General features: G+C 42.8%; 1 protein-coding gene across 1 annotated transcript in view; it reads left to right on the plus strand.

The window, feature by feature from the left end:
* The window catches only part of ABCF3 (general control non-repressible 3), a 132,202-nt gene that overhangs the window by 63,750 nt on the left and 44,299 nt on the right, over positions 1-24,153 (plus strand). The window contains exons 10-11 of the mRNA XM_087396365.1: positions 4,644-4,690; positions 4,845-4,904. Of these exons, the coding sequence (XP_087252491.1) occupies positions 4,644-4,690; positions 4,845-4,904 (107 nt within the window). The remainder of the gene's footprint in view (positions 1-4,643; positions 4,691-4,844; positions 4,905-24,153) is intronic.

A 24,153-nucleotide genomic window follows, 5' to 3' on the forward strand; every position in this document is an offset into this window, starting at 1 on the left:
GCTTGATGCTCAGCCTTATGATAAGAAGGTATTGGCTGTAGCAAACACTTCCCAGGCTGATTTATGGCATGCCAAGTTTGGACATGTCCATCACAGGGCATTGTCCTACTTATACAACAATAATATGACTCAGGGAATGCCAAAATTGCAGCAACCAGCAAATGAAGTGTGTGAGGGGTGTGCACTTTGCAAATTGCATCGCTTGCCATTCAGTAAACAGGGTCAAGGCAACCAGAGTGTTGCAGATAGTGCACAGTGATGTATGTGGCCCCATGACTATTCCCATGCATAGAGAAGCAAGGAGGTGTTCTGTTGGTTTTAGGAGTTCAAAGCTATGGCTGAGAACCAAACCAATTCTAGAATTGGAACACTCAACTTAGATAGAGGGGGAGAGTACATGTCACATGCATTCCAGGGATTTTTGAAGTAGCATGGGATTAAACATCACTTGACATGCCCTTACACACCACATCATAATCTACTCTTTGAGAGGAAGAATCGTACTCTCATGGAGATGACGAGATGCATGCTGAAATTCAAGAGAGTCTCAAGGGCTTTTTTGGGAGAAGCAGTTGTGACAGCCACTTACATTCAGAATAGAGGCCCTACCAAAGCTTTGGTTAATGTGACTCCATTTGAGGCTTTGTATGGCTTTAAGCCAAAGGTTAGTTATTTCAGAATTTTTGGCTCAGTGGCATATGCTTTGGTTCCATCGGACAAAGCTTGATGACAAGAGTATCAAATTTCGTGGGTATAGCACTGAAAGCAGGGGATTTAGGCTTTATAATCCCGCTACCAGGAAGGTAATAATCAGCAGAGATGTTCTCTTTGGTGAGAATGAGTGCATGCAGCCCGCTAGTGCAGACTTGCCACCATACGATGACACCCATTTGGACATCCTCCAGTTTGAGTATGATGAGACGGAGTCTTTTGATGCTTCCTTTTCTACTTCTCATAGTTCAGATGGCTTGCCACATGTTGAGAATGGCTCTCCCTTAAATGTTTCAGATTTGCAGCCAATTATTGAGAATAGATAGCCTCATGTTTGGAAACATTATCAATGTCGTGAGGCCACTAAAGATGTTGATGCAGCCTCGAGTGGTACAGCAGAGAAATCTATTCCACGTTGGGCAAGGTTGACCATTCAAGATGCTAAGGATCATCAGCCTACTTTGGGGAAAACCAAGGCCAGCACTCAGAAAAATCAGAAAAAGGTCAATTTTGCTTTGATGACCTCAGTGATGGAAGCTGAAAATGAGCCTTAGAGCTTCAAGGATGCTCAACATAATCCGGCATGGCAGAAAGCTATGGAAGCTGAGATTAAATCCATTGAGAAGAATGCCACATGGGACTTGGTTGATGCGCCCATTGGGAAAAATGTGGTTGGCACGAAATGGATTTATAAGGTGAAATACCATTCAGATGGCACAGTTGAGAAATACAAAGCCCGTTTGGTTGCCAAGGGGTATGCACAAGAGGAGGGGATAGATTATGAGGAGACTTTTGCTCCAGTGGCCAAGATGACCACCATTCGTTCTGTCATCTCTCTTGCTGCGTTTTATGGTTGGTGAGTGTACCAGATGGATGTCAAGACCACTTTCCTCAACGGAGATCTTAAAGAGGAGGTCTATGTACATCAGCCCCAAGGTTTTGAGGTGAAGGGACAAGAGCACAAGGTATGCAAGCTCAAGAAGGCTCTATATGGGCTGAAGCAAGCACCTCGTGTGTGGTATCAGAAGATACATCAATTTTTGATGTCCCAGGGCTTCGTAAACATTCATACATAGCCAAATCTATATGTTCAGCGGCAAAAATCAGAATTGGTCATGTTGGTACTATATGTGGATGACATCATACTCACTGGTAGTGATTTGCAGCAAATTACAGCAGTGCAGTCCGCTTTATGTTACAACTTTGACATGACAGATTTGGGCCTATTGCATTATTGTCTTGGCATTGAGTTTTGGCAGACCCATGATGGGAATTCCATGTCACAGACAAAGTATTCGAAGGGGTTGTTGCAAAAATTTAAAATGGAGAACTGTAAGCCTGTGGCTACTCCATTGAAAAGTTTGATGGCAATTTGTACAGGCAGTTGGTTGGCAGTTTGATATATCTATGCTCCACACGGTCTGATATTGCCTACGCCACAAGGCTTTTGAGCTAGTTCATGCATTGTCCCATGATCACACATTGGAATGCAGCAAAGAGGATTCTCAGATATGTCCATGGCACTCAGCAAAGGATCTTTGCGTGTCCTTTGCCTCAGCCCCTTGTGGCTTGTATGAGTTTTTCTCTTTGGTGTCACTTTGTCCCATAGGCCCGTGAGGCTTTTTGTGGACGTTAATATATCTCTCTTTCTTTTCTTTCTCTTGGTTTGCATTATGCTTCAGATTATGATCTAGAGCTGAGTGGTTTCACCGACTCAGATTGCTGAGGGGACATTGGCGACAGACGGTCCACTACTAGCTATTGCTTCTCATTAGGTTCAGCCTGTATCTCATGGCTCAGTAAGAAGCAGGAGCGAGTCTCTCTTTCCTCCAGTGAAGCAGAGTACAAAGCTGCAAATTCAGCCACTACGGAGTTAATGTGGTTAAGGAAGCTTTTGCATGACTTGCATCATGCACAGGATGGCGAAGCAAACTCTATCTTCTGTGACAGCCAGAGTTGCATTGCCATAGCCAACAATCCTGTCTTTCATGTTCGCATGAAACACATTGAAAATCATTATCATTATGTATGGATTGTATTTCTGATGGCTTCACTGATCTCATCTATTGTCCATCTGAGGACAATGTGGCGGATATCTTCATCAAAGCCCTATCAAGAGATCTTTTCTTATGACATCGACATGGCTTGGGGATCAGAGACATTCTCACAATGTCAAGCGGGGTTGTGAAGTGATTCGCAATGACATTGTTTCCATGTACTCCCATAGGCTGCATATCCATCTGGATGAATTTGTGCTGTTCATTTCTGCTACACTTCTCACATGGTATCAGAGCCACAGTTGGCTAGAGACCCAAGGTGTTGAGGGAGTGTTGAGCAGCACGCAGAGAGGAGGTTTAGGGCTGTTGTTTGAAGGTGTTCATGAGGTAGGATTGTGTGAGGTGTGGACTGTTTGGGAGTCAAGGAAGGTACGCAGACTTGAAGGGTGTTTTCAGATTCGAAGGGAGTCATTATTGGCAGTAGTGTCCTCAAAGGAACAATGAGGAGACCAGTAACTAGCTAGACAGTGTTACTGTCGCTACGACGTATACTGAAACCGGCCTTTAGTTTCCTAAAGGGCAGTGAACCATAACTAGCTTGCATACATTTCAATTCCAGCCGTTAGTCATCAATTACAGCCACTTTAATACTTATTACAGCCTCTAGGAAACAGATCCAACAAAGCCAAGCACATATTGAGACAATATTCAACAGCTAGATTGCCCCTGAGTGCAACACCAGATTGGCTCCAAAATCATTGGCGCCCCTTTTGGCATATCTTAAATTTATTCAGAAGGCAAACAATACAACAAGGTCACTACCTTGCACTTATCTAGAACCAGCCAATTGAATCTAATCCTGACAAGCATTCAACAACCTGCAACACAAGCCAAGCCTTGGCTTACAAGGCATCCAGCCTCAATCCAGTTTTAGAACCGAAACGTTGCGTATGTTTTCGGCTGTCCCGAAACGCGTTTCGGGGCCTAGAGCAGCCCCTTTTGTGTAGTAGGGGGTCAGCCATGTGGCCTAGTGGGTCGGCCCACATGCAGGCTGGTCGGCTCACTAGCTTGTTGGCCAACCAAGGAGGGGTTGGGGCTATATATAGGTGAGCAGGGTTGAGCAGCCCTTGAGCAGTTCCTTATAGCATAGGTTTTCCCCCCATCTTGGGGGTTTTTCCTAAGATCACTTGCAATTTCTCTCAGCTCTCTCTCTTTTCTTGTTTGGTGTGTGTGAGCTTGGCTCTCTCTCTCTCTCTCTCTCTCTCCTTTGTGTGCAAACTTTCTGTGCTAGAGGGATTGATGCTGGACAGTGCCTAGTTTGTTTATGTGGATACCTAGAGCAGCTTGTCAGAGAATATTTGTTGATTTGGATGTCAACTTGCCAGACAATTTGTTTTGCTTATGGTTGCTAGTTTGGCTATGGATTATGCACTTGGATATGTGCTGCATTTTGGATGCCTTGTGCTATGGGCACACCTAACAATTTGAAGTGCTCAAAAAAGCCTTTAATGCTTTGAATTGCACCTGTTGATTAGGTGTGCACTTTGAATCAACCATAAGTAGTACTCACCCATTTGTTGTGAGTTTGCCACGTCGTATATATGTGAAAAGAGGGTGTAATCCAATGAAGACTCCCACTTTTTTTTTGTGAGAGATGTGTCCCTCGCCATCTCCATCGGTTCTTGGCTGTGCTACTTTGGTTAGTTACATGTTGGGTGGAACCCCAAAGACCAAGCTTGGTTGTCTGAGATGTTCTTTCACGTTATAAAAGTCCATGGTAGGCACTGTGGAATCAATTCCAAAAGGAGTCAATAGGTGTCACTGTTATTGCTAAGAGTCGTATCATAAAGCTTTATTTGCTGGAAATTAAACTTTCTTGAAGTGGATTTTACAGCTTCATACAGACTGTAGCCTCATAATAATGTTATGTGTCAGGCTTTGGATCGAGTGGGGCATGTGGATGCTATAGTCAACGATCCTGAGTGAGTTTTCCACATGGACATTTTGCATGCAAAGATAATGTCTCAAAATTTATGATTTCATTTGTATAGATGCAGTTTAAATAATTTATATTTCATTGGTTTCGTCATGATGTATTTTGAATAACTTCAATATCTGTTTCAAAAACTTGTGCAGTTACAAATTTGAATTCCCGACACCCGACGATAGACCAAGTGCACCAATCATCAGCTTCAGGTTTCCACTTCTTATATGCTTTCTTGGAATGGTTGAAGTGAATGAAAAGAATATTTGATTGTAATATGTATGCAGTTAGAGATGGGAGGTGTTTTCAGTACAAGGTGGTCATGTCTAGAAGAATGCTTCCCGTTCAAGAGCCGATAGTAAAACCTGTCTATCCATTTAGGTACTTTTGTGACCCCTTATTTTGTTAAGGCTCCTCTTAGATAAATAGTTTATTGCAAGTATATACCTCAGATTCCTGTCTGCGCAGTATTTGAGCTGCTGATTGGATGAGCTCCTCACAAGAACTGAGGGCTTGGCTATTGCTATGCCTTTGCTGCTGTCTGGATGCACCTCTGGAGGCGGGAATGCTGACTAATGATCTCTTCACAAGAGCTGAGGGTGTGGCTATTGCGGGGCCTTTGCTGATGCAGGAGCCCAAATGCTCTCTGTCAGATTCCTGTCTGCTCAGTATTTGAGCTGCTGATTGGATGAGCTCCTCACAAGAGCTGAGGGCTTGGCTATTGCTATGCCTTTGCTGCTGTCTGGATGCACCTGTGGAGGATGGAATGCTGACTGCCTGCTGGGCCTTTGCTGTGCCTGGATGTGCACTCTTGAAGGGCTGGAGTGCAGTCTGCAATGAACAGCTGCAAGTGCATGTCTGCCCTGCAATGGGGGCTGAAAGCCCTCTGAAAAGGGGCAACTGAACCCTAATCTGGCTGACTGGTCAGCGACCCAGCAGTCTGTAGATTGGCTGAGCAGGACAGCTGAGGGTCCCAATTAAAACCCCTTCTGGCGTCACCATTTCTGTGGCTTTCTGCTTGCCTCTAGGCAGGCCTGTGCACAGCCTCATCTGCCTCTCAAAAGGGGCCCAAGTGGGCTGCTCTCCCATGCTTATAAGGGTCCATGTGTGGCTGAATGGATGGCCAATACCATGACTGTCTTGAGGACAGGTCTGGCCTTGGGGTGGATCCCAAGTACCCTCAGGCACACTGCATGTGCTGCCCATATGGTAGCCTTCTCCCTCCATAGTCCCTCTATCATTGTCTAGGTGTCACTCTTTCAAGCTATTTTCTTTGGGGGGCGTACAATTGGGAGTTGACCCTTCTTTTCTGACAGCCCCTCTCAATGAGCAATTGTTGGCCGCAGCCCTCTCCTCGAAGAATGTGCTCCTAGGGAAAAGCACTTAGGAACATGTTGAAAGTGACCTTCAAGTCTAATCCAAATTGTGAGAATGGGAAGAGGATCGAGAAAGGAGAGGACTTGTTTCTATCTCTTTCTCCATCTTCTTTCATTTTTGCATGAGAAGAGAAGAGGAGAGAAGCATGAAAAGAGAAAGGAGAGTGTTCTTTGATGACATCCTCTTTTACAACAAAAGCAAACAAGAGCACATTGAACATGTCAAACAAGTGTTGGAGATTTTGAGGGTGCATCAACTCTACACAAAGCCAGCAAATGCACTTCTATGGCAGAAAAGGTTCAATAGCTTGGGCACATTGTGAGCAGATATGGGATTTGGAAATGGCTGCAGCCACTAAATCCTACCCATCTGAGAGGGTTTTTGGATCTTGCTGCTCCTATGTACCATTTAAACATAAATTTGCAAAGAGAGCAGCTCCTCTTATGGACCTCTTGAAGAAGGATGCCCTTTTGTGTTCAAAAGAAGTGCAAATCAGTTTTAGAGATCTGAAATTTACATTGACTCATGCCCTTGTGGTGGTATGCCCTGATTTCTCATGGCCATTCTTGTGGAGGCGAATGTTAGTGGCAAAGGCTTGGGGGCTGTTCTGAGGCACGAGCATGGTGTGATAGCTTTTGAAAGCGAAAAGGTCGATGCTGAAGAGTTCACCTACCACGTTTATGATCAGGAAATGTTGGCCGTCGTACATGCCTGCAAAAAGTGGCATCACTACTTGCATGGGAGCAAAATCAAAGTCAAAACTGATCATAGAATACTCAGTTTTAACTTAGGCAGCCCAACTTGTCAGCCAAGCAAAAGAGATGGTTGGCTTTAGTCCTATGATTTTGACATTGAGTATAGAAAGGGGACAGAAAATGTGGTTGCAAATGCCTTGTATAGCATGTGGGCTTGCTCGCCGCAGTTTCTACAAGCTACATGATATTCAACAAGAGTACATGTAGAATTCAAAGATAGCAGCCCTCTTTTTAGATTTGCAAGAGCCCTCATGTTAGCTAATATCATCATGAGTTTAAATTACAGGTTATTGTGGTTTCGCACCAAAATTTAGTTGTTCTAGACTCATAGTATAGGCAGCTGGTATTACAGCAAGAACTTAGAGATGCAAAGCTCCGCATTGCTTCTTTGGAGAAGGCAGTTTCAGAAATGAAGAGCAAAGGAAAACAAATCCAAGAAGTTTTACAGTAATGTAATACTCCAGCTCCTGCACCACAGCTTGTGACCAAAGTACAAGAAACCATCACCAGTCAACCTAAATCTATGGGACATGAAATTACAGCAACAATGCGTAACAAGATCGACAAATTCGATGTCTATGAAGAAGTAAGAGCAGGAAGCTATAGCACGTGACAAGAAGATTTTACGAATTGTAAGGATTGCAAGACAGTTGCCTTAGCTACTTTAAAATTGAAGAGGAATACACTTTGAAGAGAAGATTATCCAACTCAAGAAGCTGATACTACAAGTTGAATGGGATGGAAATGACATAATATCCTAAGTCAAAGTACAGTTGACCATTTATTTGATCTTAATTAAAGAATGTTATATGTGTTAATTACGGTCAAAGAGTTATTTTAATGGTCAAAGGATTGACTACGGTCAAAGAAACTTGACTCCAGTCAAGTAAACCTGACTACGGTCAGAGAATGTTGACTTTGGTCAACAAGACTTGGCATGCGCCAAGAGGGTTAACCCCGGTTAACCAAGATGTGCCAACTCCGGTTGGAGAGACTTGGCTATAATTAAAGCGCCTTGACCTTTGGTCGAAGCTCTTTAATTATAATCAAGAGTGTTGACCTCGGTCAACCAGAGAAAATATATATATATATTTATTTATATATATATTTGTTTAGATGTGCACATGTGTTCAGTGGGGACGCCCACCGTGACTAGGATTAGTCCACAGTGTGTTATTTGCATGCAAAGCGCTAACAATTAATGGGTACCATGGTGGTGCGCTTTAATTAATTGTTGCAGGTACTAGAAAGGATTATTTTCCTAAGCGAGATGGGAGCCTGACAAGCACCTGGGAAGCGGTTCGTGTGACCGAGAGCCTGGAAGACTCCAGAATGGCCCTATGTGGCTTGTAATAAGAGTTAGTCTAGATTTTAGACAAGTGGCATGTTGCCAATTTGAATGGGGCTAGAAGCTCTTGTAAAAAAGGGAGTTCTTTTGACGTTTTATGGAGAGAGTTACGAGAGCTTGAAGCTGAACTTTTGTAACAGTTTTTCAAAAAGTAATAAAGACCTTCGGGGGGGTCCAGCCCGACAATTTGTCCTGGGCCCTAGTGTTTGTCCAGAGAGAGGGAGAGCTTTGGAGAAGGGAGAGCTGTGGACAGTTTTAAAATTCAGTTTTAGAGCTTGGCTTCACAGTTTAAGATCAGTTCCGGTTGTATTAATACAACCGGAACTGATCTTAAACTGTGAAGCCAAGCTCTAAAACTGAATTTTAAAACTGTCCACAGCTCTCCCTTCTCCAAAGCTCTCCCTCTCTCTGGACAAACACTAGGGCCCAGGACAAATTGTCGGGCTGGACCCCCCCGAAGGTCTTTATTACTTTTTGAAAAACTGTTACAAAAGTTCAGCTTCAAGCTCTCGTAACTCTCTCCATAAAACGTCAAAAGAACTCCCTTTTTTACAAGAGCTTCTAGCCCCATTCAAATTGGCAACATGCCACTTGTCTAAAATCTAGACTAACTCTTATTACAAGCCACATAGGGCCATTCTGGAGTCTTCCAGGCTCTCGGTCACACGAACCGCTTCCCAGGTGCTTGTCAGGCTCCCATCTCGCTTAGGAAAATAATCCTTTCTAGTACCTGCAACAATTAATTAAAGCGCACCACCATGGTACCCATTAATTGTTAGCGCTTTGCATGCAAATAACACACTGTGGACTAATCCTAGTCACGGTGGGCGTCCCCACTGAACACATGTGCACATCTAAACAAATATATATATAAATAAATATATATATATATTTTCTCTGGTTGACCGAGGTCAACACTCTTGATTATAATTAAAGAGCTTCGACCAAAGGTCAAGGCGCTTTAATTATAGCCAAGTCTCTCCAACCGGAGTTGGCACATCTTGGTTAACCGGGGTTAACCCTCTTGGCGCATGCCAAGTCTTGTTGACCAAAGTCAACATTCTCTGACCGTAGTCAGGTTTACTTGACTGGAGTCAAGTTTCTTTGACCGTAGTCAATCCTTTGACCATTAAAATAACTCTTTGACCGTAATTAACACATATAACATTCTTTAATTAAGATCAAATAAATGGTCAACTGTACTTTGACTTAGGATATTTACATTGTGGTGACATCCCCTCGGCTTCTATTCAGTTGACCTCAACTGAAAAGCTTCCTTGTAAACATCCAAAAGCTGTGGATGATCGGATAACATGTCTTCGTCCATCCACTTGGCATCTAATGCCGTATAATTCTTGAATTTTACAAGATACCTGTAAAATTCCTTACCCTGAGGGCCTTTACGTACAGTATGGTACACAATTTGCTCTGGCTGAAGGACTTCCTCCAGCTCATCCACTTCTGGTGGATCCTCTGATACTGGTTCTGTAGGCTCTGGTCCTTGAAATTTCTTTAGAAGACTCACATGGAATGCATTGTGAATCCTCCAATGCTCTGGCAATGCTAATCTGTATGCAACCTCATTTATTCTTTCTGTAACCCTGAAAGGGCCATAGTATCTGGGAGATAACTTTGCATACACTTTCTGTTTGCCTTTAAACTTGCGGAGCCTAGCTTTTTCAAACTTTAAAAGTACCCAGTCCCCTTCCTTGAGATCCAACTGTCTCCTATGTTTATCTGCAGCCCTTTTATGTTTCTCTTGAGACCTTTCAATTGCTGTCCGGACTTGGCTGTAAGCTGTCTGGAGGTCTCTTACAAACTGATCAGCTGCAAATATTTCATCTTTAGTCCTCAATATAGGTGGCAAAATCACCTTCCCATATATGACTTCAAAAGGGGCTTTCCCTGTAGAGCTATGTACTGTATTATTGTAAGCAAACTCTACTAAGGGTAGGTACTTTTCCCAGTCTGAACTCTGGTCACCCACGTAGCATTTCAGCATATCCAAAATGGTAGAATTTGCTACTTCACTTTGACCATCTGTCTGGGGATGGAAAGAAGAAGAAAAATTCAGATTCGTCCCCATGTTATCAAATAAAGCTCTCCAGAATAGACTGGTCATTCTGGGATCTCGATCACTAACAATGGACTTAGGCATACCATGATGTTTAAAGATCTGTGCCATAAACAACTTAGCCATATGATCTGCCTTTATGGTTTTGCGAACCGGAAGGAAATGAGCTTGCTTGCTGAATCTGTCTATGATAGTCCAAATCCCGTCATTCCCTGACTTTGATCTTGGCAAATCAAAAATAAAGTCCATTGTAATATTTTCCCATGGTGCCTGAGGCACGGGAAGAGGCATAAGTAGGCCAGGTGCCTTCTGTCTATCATACTTCATTTTCTGACACGTAAGGCATTCAGTAACAAACTGATGTATATCTTTCCGCATTCCTGGCCAAAAGAAATACCTCTCTAGAGCTAGAGTTGTTGCTGTAATTCCTCTGTGTCCAGCATAGGGAGGTGCATGGCATTCCTCCAAAATCTTTTTCCTCATCTCCTGGGTGATGCATAGGCAATCATCTTTCATTAAATACCCATCTTTCAGGGAATAGTGACTGGTAGATTGTCCTTCTTGCATCTGCTGTAAAATTTCACCAAAATCAGAATCATGAGCATATTGTTCTCTCATGCCTTCCAGGTCCTGATGATAAGCAATAGTTACATTATTGACCTGGGGTCTTCGGGACAAGGCATCTGCCACTCTGTTCCGAATTCCTGGAGTATGGACAATCTGAAAATGATACATTGACAGCATGTTTGCCCATTTCATATGCTTCTCTGAAAGCTTGGTCTGAGTCAAAAAGTATTTCAGACTTTGGTGATCTGTTTTGACAGTAAAATCTGCACCCAAAAGATAGTGTTTCCATGTATGGATAGCATGAATTACAGCCAATAACTCTTTCTCATAGATTCCTAAATATCTTTCCGCATCCCGAAGTCGTCTGCTTTCATAGGCTACTACATGACCATTCTGATGCAATGCAGCCCCAACACATTCTCCACAAGCATCACAATCCACATCAAAAGACTGATACAGATCTGGAACTACCAGAATAGGCTCTGTAGTCAACTTTTCCTTGAGTGTATTGAATGCTTTCTTCTGTGATAATCCCCATGTGAAAGCTGCATTTTTCTTAGTGAGGTCATGTAATGGAGCTGCGATATCAGCAAAATGTCTGATAAATCTTCTGTAGTAAGAACACAAGCCTAAAAAGCTTCGAACTTCATGCACAGTTTTCAGCTCTGGCCATTCCTGAATGGCACGGATCTTTGCTGGATCCATTTGTATCCCATTCTTGGATATTATATGCCCCAGATAATGGATTTCTTCCAGGAAGAATTCACTCTTCTTGCTGTTTGCATAGAGCTGATGATTTCTCAGCTCTTGAAACACTATAGCAAGATGTTCTCTGTGCTCTTCCTCTGTCTTAGAAAAAACTAAGATATCATCAAAGAAAGTACCAGTAAAATGCCTGTACTTCCGGAAGATGCGATCCATCATTCTGTTAAATGTGGCTGGAGCATTTGTCAATCCAAAAGGCATCACTAAGTATTCATACAACCCGAATGTTGTGCGGAATGCTGTCTTATGCACATCCTGAGGCTGTATCCTCACTTGGTGGTAGCCACTCTTTAAGTCTATCCTGCTGAAAACTGAAGCTCCATTTAGCTGATCCAAGACATCATCAATACGCGGAATAGGGAATCTATTCTTGATGGTCATTTTGTTCAGTGCGCGATAATCAACGCACATACGGAATGAACCATCTTTCTTCTGTACTAACAGTACAGGGGAACAAAAAGGAGACGAGCTGGGCTGAATCAAGCCTTTGGACAGCAAGTCCTGTACTTGAGCCATAATCTCCTCTCTCTGAGTCGCACTGACTCTATAAGGGGGTCTGTTTGGTGGCTCACTACCAGGCATTAACTCTATCTGATGATCTTCTGGTCTCTCTGGGGGTAACTCCCCTGGCAAAACGTCAGAAAAGCAATCTTTAAAGTTTACCAAAAACTGAAACTTATCTTTGTCTGCATCATTCATTTCAGCATGCATATCAGTCTCTTTTTCTTTTACAAAAACCATGTACGCAGAAATTGCAGACTTTATTGCTTTACTGCATGAAACATCAGATACAATGGGGATAGTATCCCCTTTATTCCTGGCAATTACACGCTGATTTTTCCCCCTATGTACAAATTCCAGCACTCTTTCAGGAAGAGTCAACTTCACTGCCTTGCGGTGAAACCAAGGCATCCCCAAAACTACATCATAATGTTTCAGTGGAGAAATGAAGAAGTCTTCCTGATCCACATAACTCTGAATATGAAGACGGAGCTTCCCTATCAAGGGAGTAACTGGCACAGGATTCCCACAAAACATTTGATCGGCATCCAAAGCCCTGCCTAGCTCTTCCGTCTTTATTCCCAGCCTCAGGGCTAGATCCTCTGATATGAAATTATCAGTAGCCCCTGGATCAAATAAAATCAGCGCTTGCTGGTCTCTAACTTTGCCCCATGATAGCAGCAATTCTCGTTCTTCTGGGTTCAAAGCATGACCCAGTATATCAGGAATACCCCCTGCCATTGGCTTTTGCGGTCCTCGTGGCTTCTCTGCCTCTTTTCCCTTCGATGATGAAGGCTTTTCTGGGCACTGGGCAGCCACATGCCCCTCTTTACCGCACCTGAAGCATTTCCCATCTCTACGGAATTCCGCTATCTGTTCAGGGGTAAAAGTAGATTTGCCTTTATAGGTCTTTGAGAACTGAGTACCCCTCGGCTTCTGAGACTGAAACCCTTTCTTTTCAGCCTTAGGGGACTCTTTCTTTTCTGATTTTTGAAAATCAGATTTCTTTTTATCAGCACGTCCTGCATGCAAGGATGGCACTGTAGATGGATCTTGTAGCGGTACAAGACTCGCTACTGAGGCTGAATGCATAAGATCTTGAATATTCTTTGCCCCCAAAGCATTCACTACTGCCTGAATTCTTGGAGTGAGACCTGCTCTGTACTTCCTCATCTGGGTACCTTTGGAGATCTTTTTGAACGGTGCAACCTGCAAATAAGCATCCCAGAACTTTTGGTTGTACCCATCCACTGTATCTCCTGCATCCATGTGCAAGCTGTCCCAGTCTTGAAGAACATGGTCTCTGAACTGTTTAGGCATGAACTGCTGGTAGAAGGCTTTCTTGAAGCCCTTCCACTTTCTTGGGGCTGACCCATCTGTAGTCAGTGCACTCCACCATGCACTAGCCGTTGCTGTTAAGTGTAAGCTGACCATTCTTAATTTGGAGGATTCTGAAAATTTCTCTGTACCAAATGCAGCATCAAACTGTCTGATAAACTGCAATGCTTTGTCTGTATGACCATACTGTCCATTGTAGGTCATAAACTTGACAGATTTTCCTCCCTCTTTAAATTCCTTGGTCGCTTTGGAAGACTTTCTCTTCCCAGACTTCTCGTGTTTCCTTCTTTTCCTGGATGGTTTATCTGATAAGGAAGAAGAAGACACAGAAGTCGAACTCGAGGTAGACGGTGATGGACTAGGAGATCGGTGACGATGCCTGGATCTCTTTTTACTATGGGACCGTCTCCTATGAGATCTATGAGATCTCTCTCTCTCAGATTGTACACGGGAGTGTGCCTCTGGCATTGGCACGTCATATACTGGATCAGGCATAGCCTCTGCTGGAAACAAATGCTGAGCCCTGGGATCCCTTTTTAGATTTTCCAGCTCTTGTATACGAGTGCGTACCATTTGTTCAAATTCTTGTTGAGTTTGCAGCACATTCCTCTGTTTTGGATGCTCATCCCTATCTTGAGAATCCCACTGGATAGGTGATTGATCCATATTCTGAGATCTGCAGATTTCTCACACAGTGCGGGTAACTGATGCACACTACCTTTGCTTTTCCAACAGAAAAGGTACCTCAACAAGAGGTGTTTTGCATTCACAATCTATGCCAGTACTGGCTGTCAGTTCAAGGCATGTACCCACACAGTTGCCAAAGCATCATCAACTATGTTGCCTTTTTTTGGCTGCTGCAGATGGCTTCAAAAGGCATCTGTTTTTCCCTCTTTTTACTGCTCAAAGGCATGCATTTTCCTTTTTCTGCAAATCTCTGTTTTCTCTGCTTTTCTCTGGTTTTCTGCTACTTTTCTGACAGTAAAAACCTGACAGGCAGGAGAAAATTGATAGCCAAAACTGTCTCTGCAACTGTCTCTTTTTTTTTTTTTTTTTTTTTTTTGGTGAAAACAGTAACCAGATGAAGTGACTGCTAGTTAGTCTAACCAGACTAACTGGTTCTGGTTACACCAACCAAACTGATCTGGTTAGGCCAGATTAACTGGACCAGAGTTGAACTGACTGGACACTGGTTCAACTAACCAGAGTTAACTGACTGCAGTTGGCTTAACCAGGGTTTCACTAACCACAGGTCAACCAACCAGGGTTTAACTGTACCAGGGTTAACTCAGCCACTGGTCTGCCAGGCTGGCTGCCACGTGTACTGCCACGTCATCAGCCTGCACATGCTGCCACGTCAGCATCCACGCGTGTCCTGCGCCACGTCAGCTCGGTGTATGCCACGTGTGCTGCGCCACGTGTCCCGCGCCACGTCAGCGCCACGTCAGCGCCTGCCCAAACCTTGGTCGTGGGCTGATCATCGTCGGGCGTCGCGCCTTGGTGACCATCAGTCGTAAATTCGCACTGGAGCGGTATTTCACAACGACCTCCACGCCTCTTTTCGCAACGCACGCTACAGCGCCTCTGTCACCTGCGAAAATCTCCACGGCCAGACCATATGTGGCGAAGCTACATCTCCTGACAGTTTGTACTTGCAGCTTGACGCATAGCATCGGAAGCTCCAGGCGATGGACAGACTGACAACGAGTTCTCCGTATAAAGCCCCGTAACTAATGCGTGCGTCGATTAATTGTCGTCAATTTTGGCGACTGATATACTTGCGCCTGCAAGTCACGCGTACCCCGTACCAATACAAGGTCACGGTGGGTCCATGATTTCTTTCTCTACTTGTCTCTTGGATCGTCACAGTTTGAAGAAACTGTGAAGCCAAGCTCTGATACCAATACAACCGGAACTGATCTTAAACTGTGAAGCCAAGCTCTAAAACTGAATTTTAAAACTGTCCACAGCTCTCCCTTCTCCAAAGCTCTCCCTCTCTCTGGACAAACACTAGGGCCCAGGACAAATTGTCGGGCTGGACCCCCCCGAAGGTCTTTATTACTTTTTGAAAAACTGTTACAAAAGTTCAGCTTCAAGCTCTCGTAACTCTCTCCATAAAACGTCAAAAGAACTCCCTTTTTTACAAGAGCTTCTAGCCCCATTCAAATTGGCAACATGCCACTTGTCTAAAATCTAGACTAACTCTTATTACAAGCCACATAGGGCCATTCTGGAGTCTTCCAGGCTCTCGGTCACACGAACCGCTTCCCAGGTGCTTGTCAGGCTCCCATCTCGCTTAGGAAAATAATCCTTTCTAGTACCTGCAACAATTAATTAAAGCGCACCACCATGGTACCCATTAATTGTTAGCGCTTTGCATGCAAATAACACACTGTGGACTAATCCTAGTCACGGTGGGCGTCCCCACTGAACACATGTGCACATCTAAACAAATATATATATAAATAAATATATATATATATTTTCTCTGGTTGACCGAGGTCAACACTCTTGATTATAATTAAAGAGCTTCGACCAAAGGTCAAGGCGCTTTAATTATAGCCAAGTCTCTCCAACCGGAGTTGGCACATCTTGGTTAACCGGGGTTAACCCTCTTGGCGCATGCCAAGTCTTGTTGACCAAAGTCAACATTCTCTGACCGTAGTCAGGTTTACTTGACTGGAGTCAAGTTTCTTTGACCGTAGTCAATCCTTTGACCATTAAAATAACTCTTTGACCGTAATTAACACATATAACATTCTTTAATTAAGATCAAATAAATGGTCAACTGTACTTTGACTTAGGATATTTACATTGTGGTGACATACGCCTTATCACTAGAAAGGAAAACCAAGCACATGTTTATTTTAAAGAGATTTTTTAAGAGCCAAGCTTCTTAGACAATCTGTGCATGCTGAAGGGTACCAGAGTGTGGATATTTGAAGAGCTCACCCCAACCCAACTCAATCAAAGGAGAAATGAACCTACCAAAGTGAAGGAAGCATGTAAAGAAGGCAAATAGGTGGTCTATCGAGATGGACACGCGTTCGTTCGACATTTCAAATGTAACAGAGGGTTACTTTTTACTTACGCTAAAAGTTAGTAGAAAGGCCTTTTTTGGCTTGTAAGTGTTTTCTTCTTTTTTTTGGGGATACCATAAGTTGCCACGTGGCATCCTAGGAGGTAATCCCATAAGCAATACTGCTTTTTACTACCCTGGGCCATACCTATATAAGGGCTCTAGTTGTACTTGGCAAGGCATTTATGACTTGGACTTCATTACTGAAATAGAAATTACAGCAAGAGTTCAATACTCAGCTGAATTCTAAAAAGGATTGACTTCCTCCTGTCCTTGTGCAGCCCCTCACAAGTCTCTGTTGTAGGTCCAGCCCATGACCTTCCACTCCTACCTTTTTCCTAAAACATAAGGTACTTCACTGCTCAACTTTCCTGCACATTCTACCAAAGTTAGGGGTGTTTACTGTCAGTTAGGAGCAGTCTTGTTGCATTCGTGTCAGAGCACTTTTCGTGGGAATTTGTGGGAAATTCTTAATCCAATCACTTTGAAATTTCGAGCATCTACTCTTGAGCCTAGGGCCTACCTCTTTGCAAAAATTCAGCGCCAGAAGTGCTCTCTGTTGTAAGCTGCCACATGGCAGGCTCTGAGAACCCTGATTTTCGAAGTGCTCAGAATTTGGGGCTTCTTACATCAGTGGAAAGCCCTTGCTTCCCTGATCATTTCTATATATGAGAATCCTAAAATGGTGGAGTGTTTCGTCAACATTGGAGTGATCTTCTCTTTGGCGCAAGAAACTGCTGTAAGTGACGATCTGATGTTTGCCTGCACCAAACTAAGTCGTTCTTGGCTTGATCTGTTCGCACTAATCACATAAGGCTGCTCCCTAAGTCTGGTGGTGATTCGAAACTGTCTGGAGAAGTTATGAGCAAATTCGATTGGCTGGAATAGAAGAAATGCTGTGGAAATTCAGATTTATAACTCCATTTTGGGTCAGCTTTAGTGCATATGGTTGCTCAGCTCCATGGATGCAACTGATAAAGTTTGATAGTAATCTGATTTTTTGTTACTGAGAATTTCAAAAATTCAGTTCAACAGCTACCGCAGAATTGCTATTTGCCAAAGGTTCTAGCAATTTCTAGCCATCCAGGTGTAATGTTATGAAATTGTACTCTTGATTGGCCCTTCGGTTCAGTCTTAGCATAAGGATCGCCTAAACAAGTGGGAAATTTCAAGTTTTCTCTCAGAAATTTGACCTGCGAAATTAGGGCAAAACTAGCATTTGGGGCTTTTGGTACTGGTTTTTGATCAGGGCTTAAGACAGTGCATTTACTCTAGATTCAAGTCATTAAAGACGCTTGTAAAGAGGTCTACTGGTCAAGCTAGTAAGCAGCCAATGAGTATCCTTGATTCTATCTCAGAGAAGGAAGCAATTGATAATCAAGCTGAAGTTTCTGAGCCCAATGATCTTCATGTTGACAATATTCAAGGGGATTTGACAGCAACTCCTCAAGTACAAACATCCCTTAACCAGGAGCAGATTATAAGGAGTTGTATGGACCCAATGCTACAGGTATTCAAGGAGTTAACCAATGAGATCAAGACCAATAATCAGAAGATTGACCAAAGGATGCAGAACATGTCTGCCACTTTTAATAAAAGGTTTGACCAGTTCAAGAGAAGCCAAATTTATGATGGGAAGAGATCTGTGGATCCCCAAATTGATGGAGACTCAGGTTCAGATGATGATGATGATCATCATCCTCTACATGTAACTGAACCGGTTGGTTTTATGGCTTCTTCCCGAAGGACCTATCACTCTATTGGAGTTACAACTCATATGGATAAGGATTCAGCACATGGTAAGACTCCTAATAATAACCGTTCAATAGCTGAAGAGTTGTGTCAAAAATTCCATGAATATTAAGTTGCTACTAGCAGACCTTAGGGCAGCAATGACATTCTAGCAATATATACACACAGTTAAATCTATTGAACCAAAAGGACCTGTTTATGAAGACAAAGATATGAAAGACAAGATTATACTTCTTAAGTTCAAAGGTGATTCTACCTCTCCCGAGGAATTGGAGGAATGGCTTAGCAAGATGGATGACTACTTCCTTCTATACCCAAAGGGTGATCAAGGTAAAATGAGATTTGCTATTCTTCATCTGGAAGATTATGCTCACTCTTGGTGGAGGCATCTACAGCAAGAAGGGTTAACTTTTAATGCTTGGGATGAATTCAAGGCTGAAATGCTTAAAACTTTTATATCTCCTTTTACTAGGGACCAATATATTTGTAAGTGGTATGATCTTACTCAGGAAGGATCAGTGAAAAATTATCTCAAACAGTTTTGGAAATTGGCTCTGTTTGTTCATGGTATTGATGAAAGAGTTAGAATGCTCAAGTTCATCCATGGTTTGCACCCTAGTATTGCTTCAGATGTTGCAGCCCAAAAGCCCAATTCTCTTAAAGAGGCCATGCAATTCTGGCATACCTTGTACATTCATAGGTGGCTATATCCTTTTGGATGAACATGTGCCAACATGACCTGAAAATACAAGATATTGTGAGACGTTTCAAGATGGTTATAGTTTTTTCCATTGAATTTTAAGTGTATTTGCATATATTAAATTACTTTAATAATTCTTTATTTTGTAAGTGATTTTTCAAGGATTTAGGGTACTTTGTCCCCTAGGCCCGTGAGGCCTTCCGCGGATGTTAATATATCTTCTTTCTCTCGCTGTCTCTCTCATGGAGGGGGGTGTGTAGGCCATCCGTACACTTTGCGCAAGTCCCGTCCATCGTACACTGCTACCTTGAGCTCCCATCCGTACAAGCGTACGGATTTCGTATAGTTTCGCCGTATAGTTCCGCTGGGTTTCGTCTGTACAGCGCCGTACCAAGGTACTCTGCATGTGCCGTGCAGTTCCATACAGCTCCCGTGCATTCCGTACAGATGTATGGATTCCGTCCGTACAAGTTGTACATTTTGTACAGCTGCATTCAGCCGTACTGATAGTCCTATGGAGATGAAGCAAGGCCAGATTCTGTGACTACACATGTCACTCCTACTGCTGGAGGCAGGGGTAGAGGTCCAAATGCAGCATAAGTAATTGGAGCTGCTGCTCCAGTGGCTCCCACAGTAGAGCAGAAAAGATGGGATTCTAGGGATGCACAAGCTCTATCAGTGATTTCTCTTTCTGTCAAGAGGTTCATTATTCCTCACATTCGGTCATGCAAGACCTCAAAGGCAGCTTGGGAGATATTAGAGAGTATGTTTGCAAAAAGAAATGATGCTAGGGTTTCCTTCCTGAAGAGAGAGCTTTCTCATACGCATATGGATGAGGGAGATTCCATGAATACTCACGTCACAAAGCTTTAGGATTTGAGGGAGTAGTTGTTGAATATTGATGAAGTTATTCCGGATTCAGAGATGATTACCACCACTCTAAATTCTCTTCCTGAGTCCTATCTTGGTTTCACACCTCGCTGAATTTGTCATTGAAGGGGGGCAACAATCCTCTCTCTTTTCACGAGTTGGTAGGACTTCTGTTGCAGGAAGAGCAGACACGAAGAAATATGGCAACACGGGCTGGCGAGCATGCCATGCTTTCTAAGTTTAAGCCCAAGGGAAAAGGGCAGCAAAAGCAACATGCCAATCAGCCCGCACATCAGCATAAAGCTGATTCAGGAGAGCTCTCTTATAAGGCTAAGGGTGATGCAGATAAGCCTAGAAAGAAGGGCATTTGTCAACTACTACAAGAAGCCGGGTCATTATATTGGTGAGTGCAAGAAGCACATAGCTAAAGAAAAGAAAAGGGATTCAGGTATGGCTGTGTCAGATGCATCAGCTCCTCACGCACATGATGGGGGAGATGTTACAGCAAACTTTGTAGAAGAGCACTATGCCTTTTTGTCTTGCATTTCAGATTCTTCAGTGGGTAGTTCAGTTGCTACAGCCACTATTGAGGATGATCCTTATGCTTTCTTGACTTGCAGTTATGATCCATCAAAGGATGCATGCTCTCTTAGTGTCAATGAGACACTGAATACTTTACTTCTAAGAAGAGCCTTTTTGCATCTCTGCATCCACCACCTACTAAAAAGAAGGTGACTTGTGCAAATAATTATTCTTATTCAGTGTGTAGAGTGGGGGACATTATCCTCACATCCACTGATAGCACAGATTCAGTGTCCTCTCTCAATAGAGGAGGATTTCAGGTTGTATTCGATGATGCTAAGTGTGCAGTCAGAGCCAAAGAGAATGACTATGATTTGATGTTATCTGGCACTTTGTATCGGGGTCTTTTTCAGCTTGATATATGTGAAAAAAGATCCGATCTTGCACTTCCGGTGAGCACTCCCACTACTGCAATGCAGAATGTGGAGTTATGGCATGCCAGCTATGGGCACATGAGCAATGGCAGCTTAATGACACTTTAGAAGCATGCTATATAGGGTTGATGCATTGCCTCCTTTGGAATCACCTCCTCCTCATGCATGTGAGGATTGCATCCTAAAGATAGGGTTTTGTCACTTAGACAAAACCCCTCACTTCTCTTTTGTAGTGACTTCATTTTCAGTCCACTATTCAGCAGACTTACGTTCAGCTCACTCTCTTGCTCTCTCTTGCTCACCGTTTATTCACAATAATTGATACCATCAAGCTTGTCATCAGCCCCAAGCATCCCAAACAAATCATATTTGCTGCTAGTCATGGTGCTGAAATTCAAGACAAATGCACCAACTGGCAAAGCAAATGAGAGAAAGGCAACCTCTCAAAATCAAGTGCCAAAATTATGCTCAAGCTTCAAAGCTTATGCCTGCAAGAGACTTTGCTATCCCAAGGTGTACCTGTTGCAAGAAAAATCCCCAAAAGGCAACACAAGGTCTTGCAAGGCAACACGGGGCCTTTCCAAAATGCACATGAAGCAAAAATTGGAAAGAACCAATGCAACAACTCACCCAATCATGGTTGTAAGACACGTTAAGACACGACACGTTAGACACGCTTCAGACACGAGTGTCTAAAGTGTCTTGAAGATAAGACACGTAAGACTCGTCATTGTAATAATAAATATTTAATTAATATATGTATAATTATGCAAGTGTACAACTTGCTAGCATAGCTAGCTGCTTGATTCTAGAAGTACAATAAGCTACACTTAAACAATGCAAGAAGTAACAATGCACTTGTACAATGTACTCAAGACTTAAAAGTTAAAGTTAAGACTCACTACTCAAGATCTTGCAAGTTAAGAGTCACGACTCAAGAGCTTGCAAGTCACGACTCACAACTTTAAAGATTTAAATTGACAATAGAATCTTGATATTCAAAAATCTAGATAAACAACTTAACAAGAGCCTAGAGGGCTACATAGATGATATACCAACATCATTAATCAATACACATAAATATCATGGCAACAGTCTGTCAATCACATGACATGAATAAAATATGCATCTCGATACATATAATTGAAAGGAAACTTTTGACTCTCAATCCAAATCTGCAAGGTCACTACCACTACTGGATTCGAAGTCACCATCAATGATAGCATGGTTAAGTTAAACTCGATGTTTGTTGTTACACCCAACCCACCAAAAAAAAAAAAAACAAGAGTGTCTAAAGGTGTCTTAAGGTAAGACACGTGTCTTAAGTGTCTTAGCATAAGACACGAGTGTCTTAACAACCATGCACCCAATGATGTAGCCCGAAAGGTGTAACAGAGGGTTACTTTTTACTTAGGCTAAAAGTTAGTAGAAAGGCCTTTATTGGCTTGTAAGTGTTTTCTTCTTTTTTTAGGGGATACCATAAGTTGCCACGTGGCATCCTAGGAGGTAATCCCATAAGCAATACTGCTTTGTACTGCCTTGGGCCATACCTATATAAGGGCTCTAGTTGTACTTGGCAATTCATTCATGACGTGTACTTCATTACTGAAATAGAATATACAGCAAGAGTTCAATCCTCAGCTGAATTCTAAAAAGGATTGACTTCCTCCTGTCCTTGTGCAGCCCCTCACAAGTCCCTGTTGAAGATCCAGCCCATGATCTTCCTCTCCTACCTTTTTCCTAAAACAAAAGGTACTTCACTACTCTAACTTTCTTGCATATTCTACCATCTAAAAGGATGGAGGATTGAGTCAACATTAAGGGTTTTTTCTCTCTGGCGCAAGAATGTGAAGAAATTAACGATCTGATGCTTCACTGCACCAAATATGGCTTGAACCGATCGCACTGAGCTCCAATGTGTGCCCTCAAAGTTTGGTGGAGATCCGAGCTTCGATGGAGGAGTTATGAAGGAATTCGACTGCTGGCTAAGAAGATCTGCGACGATCTAGGAGTTGACAATTCCGGTTTTTAATTTGCCTTCCTCCAAGGAGTCGCCTCTGCTTTTGGAACTCCCACACCTAGTCCTAGCAAGATATAGGTTTGTTGCATGGGATCTTCCCCGATTTTCTTGTTTGGAATTGATGCGTACGTTGTCTAGTAAACCATTTGTCTACATATCTCTTCAAAATTATTCGTGGCTGTTGCTGAGGTGTCGTTCTCAATGCTGGAACCACTTCACAAAGCTTTGTGTCAAATGAAGAAGGATTACACTGGAGTTCAGCTACGTGGACAGTGACTTGACTGTTCACTGGCAGTTTGGTACAATAGTATATTGTCGAACGGCGCTTCTGTCTATAGCTTAGTCCTACATAGGTCTCTATGCAGATTGGTTTACACAGTGTGCAAGAGGATTGCAACAGTCTGCTACTCCTTGGAAATTGAGCTATTCTTGATTAGGGCTTAAGACAGTGCATTTACTCTTGATTTGAGTCATGAAAGATGCCTGTAAAGAGGTCTACGGGTTAAGCTAGTAAGTAGACAATGGGTATCCTTGATTCCATCTCAGAGAAGGAAGCAATTGATGTTCAGACTGTAGTTTCTGAGCCCAATGATCCTCATGTTGGCAATGTTCAAGGGGATTTAGCAGCAACTCCTTAAGTACAAGCATCCCTTAACCAAAAGCAAATCATAAAGAGTTGTATGGACCCAATGCTACAGATATTCAAGGAGTTAACTAATGAGATTAAGACCAATAATCAGAGGATTGAGCAAAGGATGCAGAGCATGTCTGCCACTTTTAATAAAAGGTTTGATCAGTTAAAGAGAAGCCGAATTTATGATGCGAAGAGACCTATGGATTCCCAAATTGAAGGAGACTCAGGTTCAGATGATGATAATGATGATCATACACATGTAACTGAACTTGTTGGTTTTATGGCTTCTGCCCGAAGGACCTATCACTCTATTGGAGTTACAACTCATATGGATAAGGATTCAGCACATGGTAAGACTCCTAATAATAACTGCTCAGCATCTGAAGAGTTGTGAGTTGTGTCGAAAATTCCATGAATATAAGTTGCTACCAGCAAACCTTAGGGCAGCAATGACATTTCAGCAACATATACAGGCAGTTAAATCTATTGAACCAAAAGGACCTGTTCATCAAGACAAAGATATGAAAGATAAGATTATACTTCCTAAGTTCAAAGGTGATTCTACCTCTCGTGAGGAATTGGAGGAATGGCTCAGCAAGATGGATGACTACTTCCTTCTATACCCAAAGGGTGATCAAGGTAAAATGAGATTTGTTGTTCTTCATCTGGAAGATTATGCCCACTCTTGGTGGAGGCATCTACAACAAGAAGGGTTAAATTTTTAT

This window comes from Dipteris shenzhenensis, chromosome 25 (genome assembly GCF_047967505.1).
Source record: "Dipteris shenzhenensis isolate YYH24624 ecotype China chromosome 25, Dip_SZ_1.0, whole genome shotgun sequence".
Lineage (NCBI taxonomy): Eukaryota > Viridiplantae > Streptophyta > Polypodiopsida > Gleicheniales > Dipteridaceae > Dipteris > Dipteris shenzhenensis.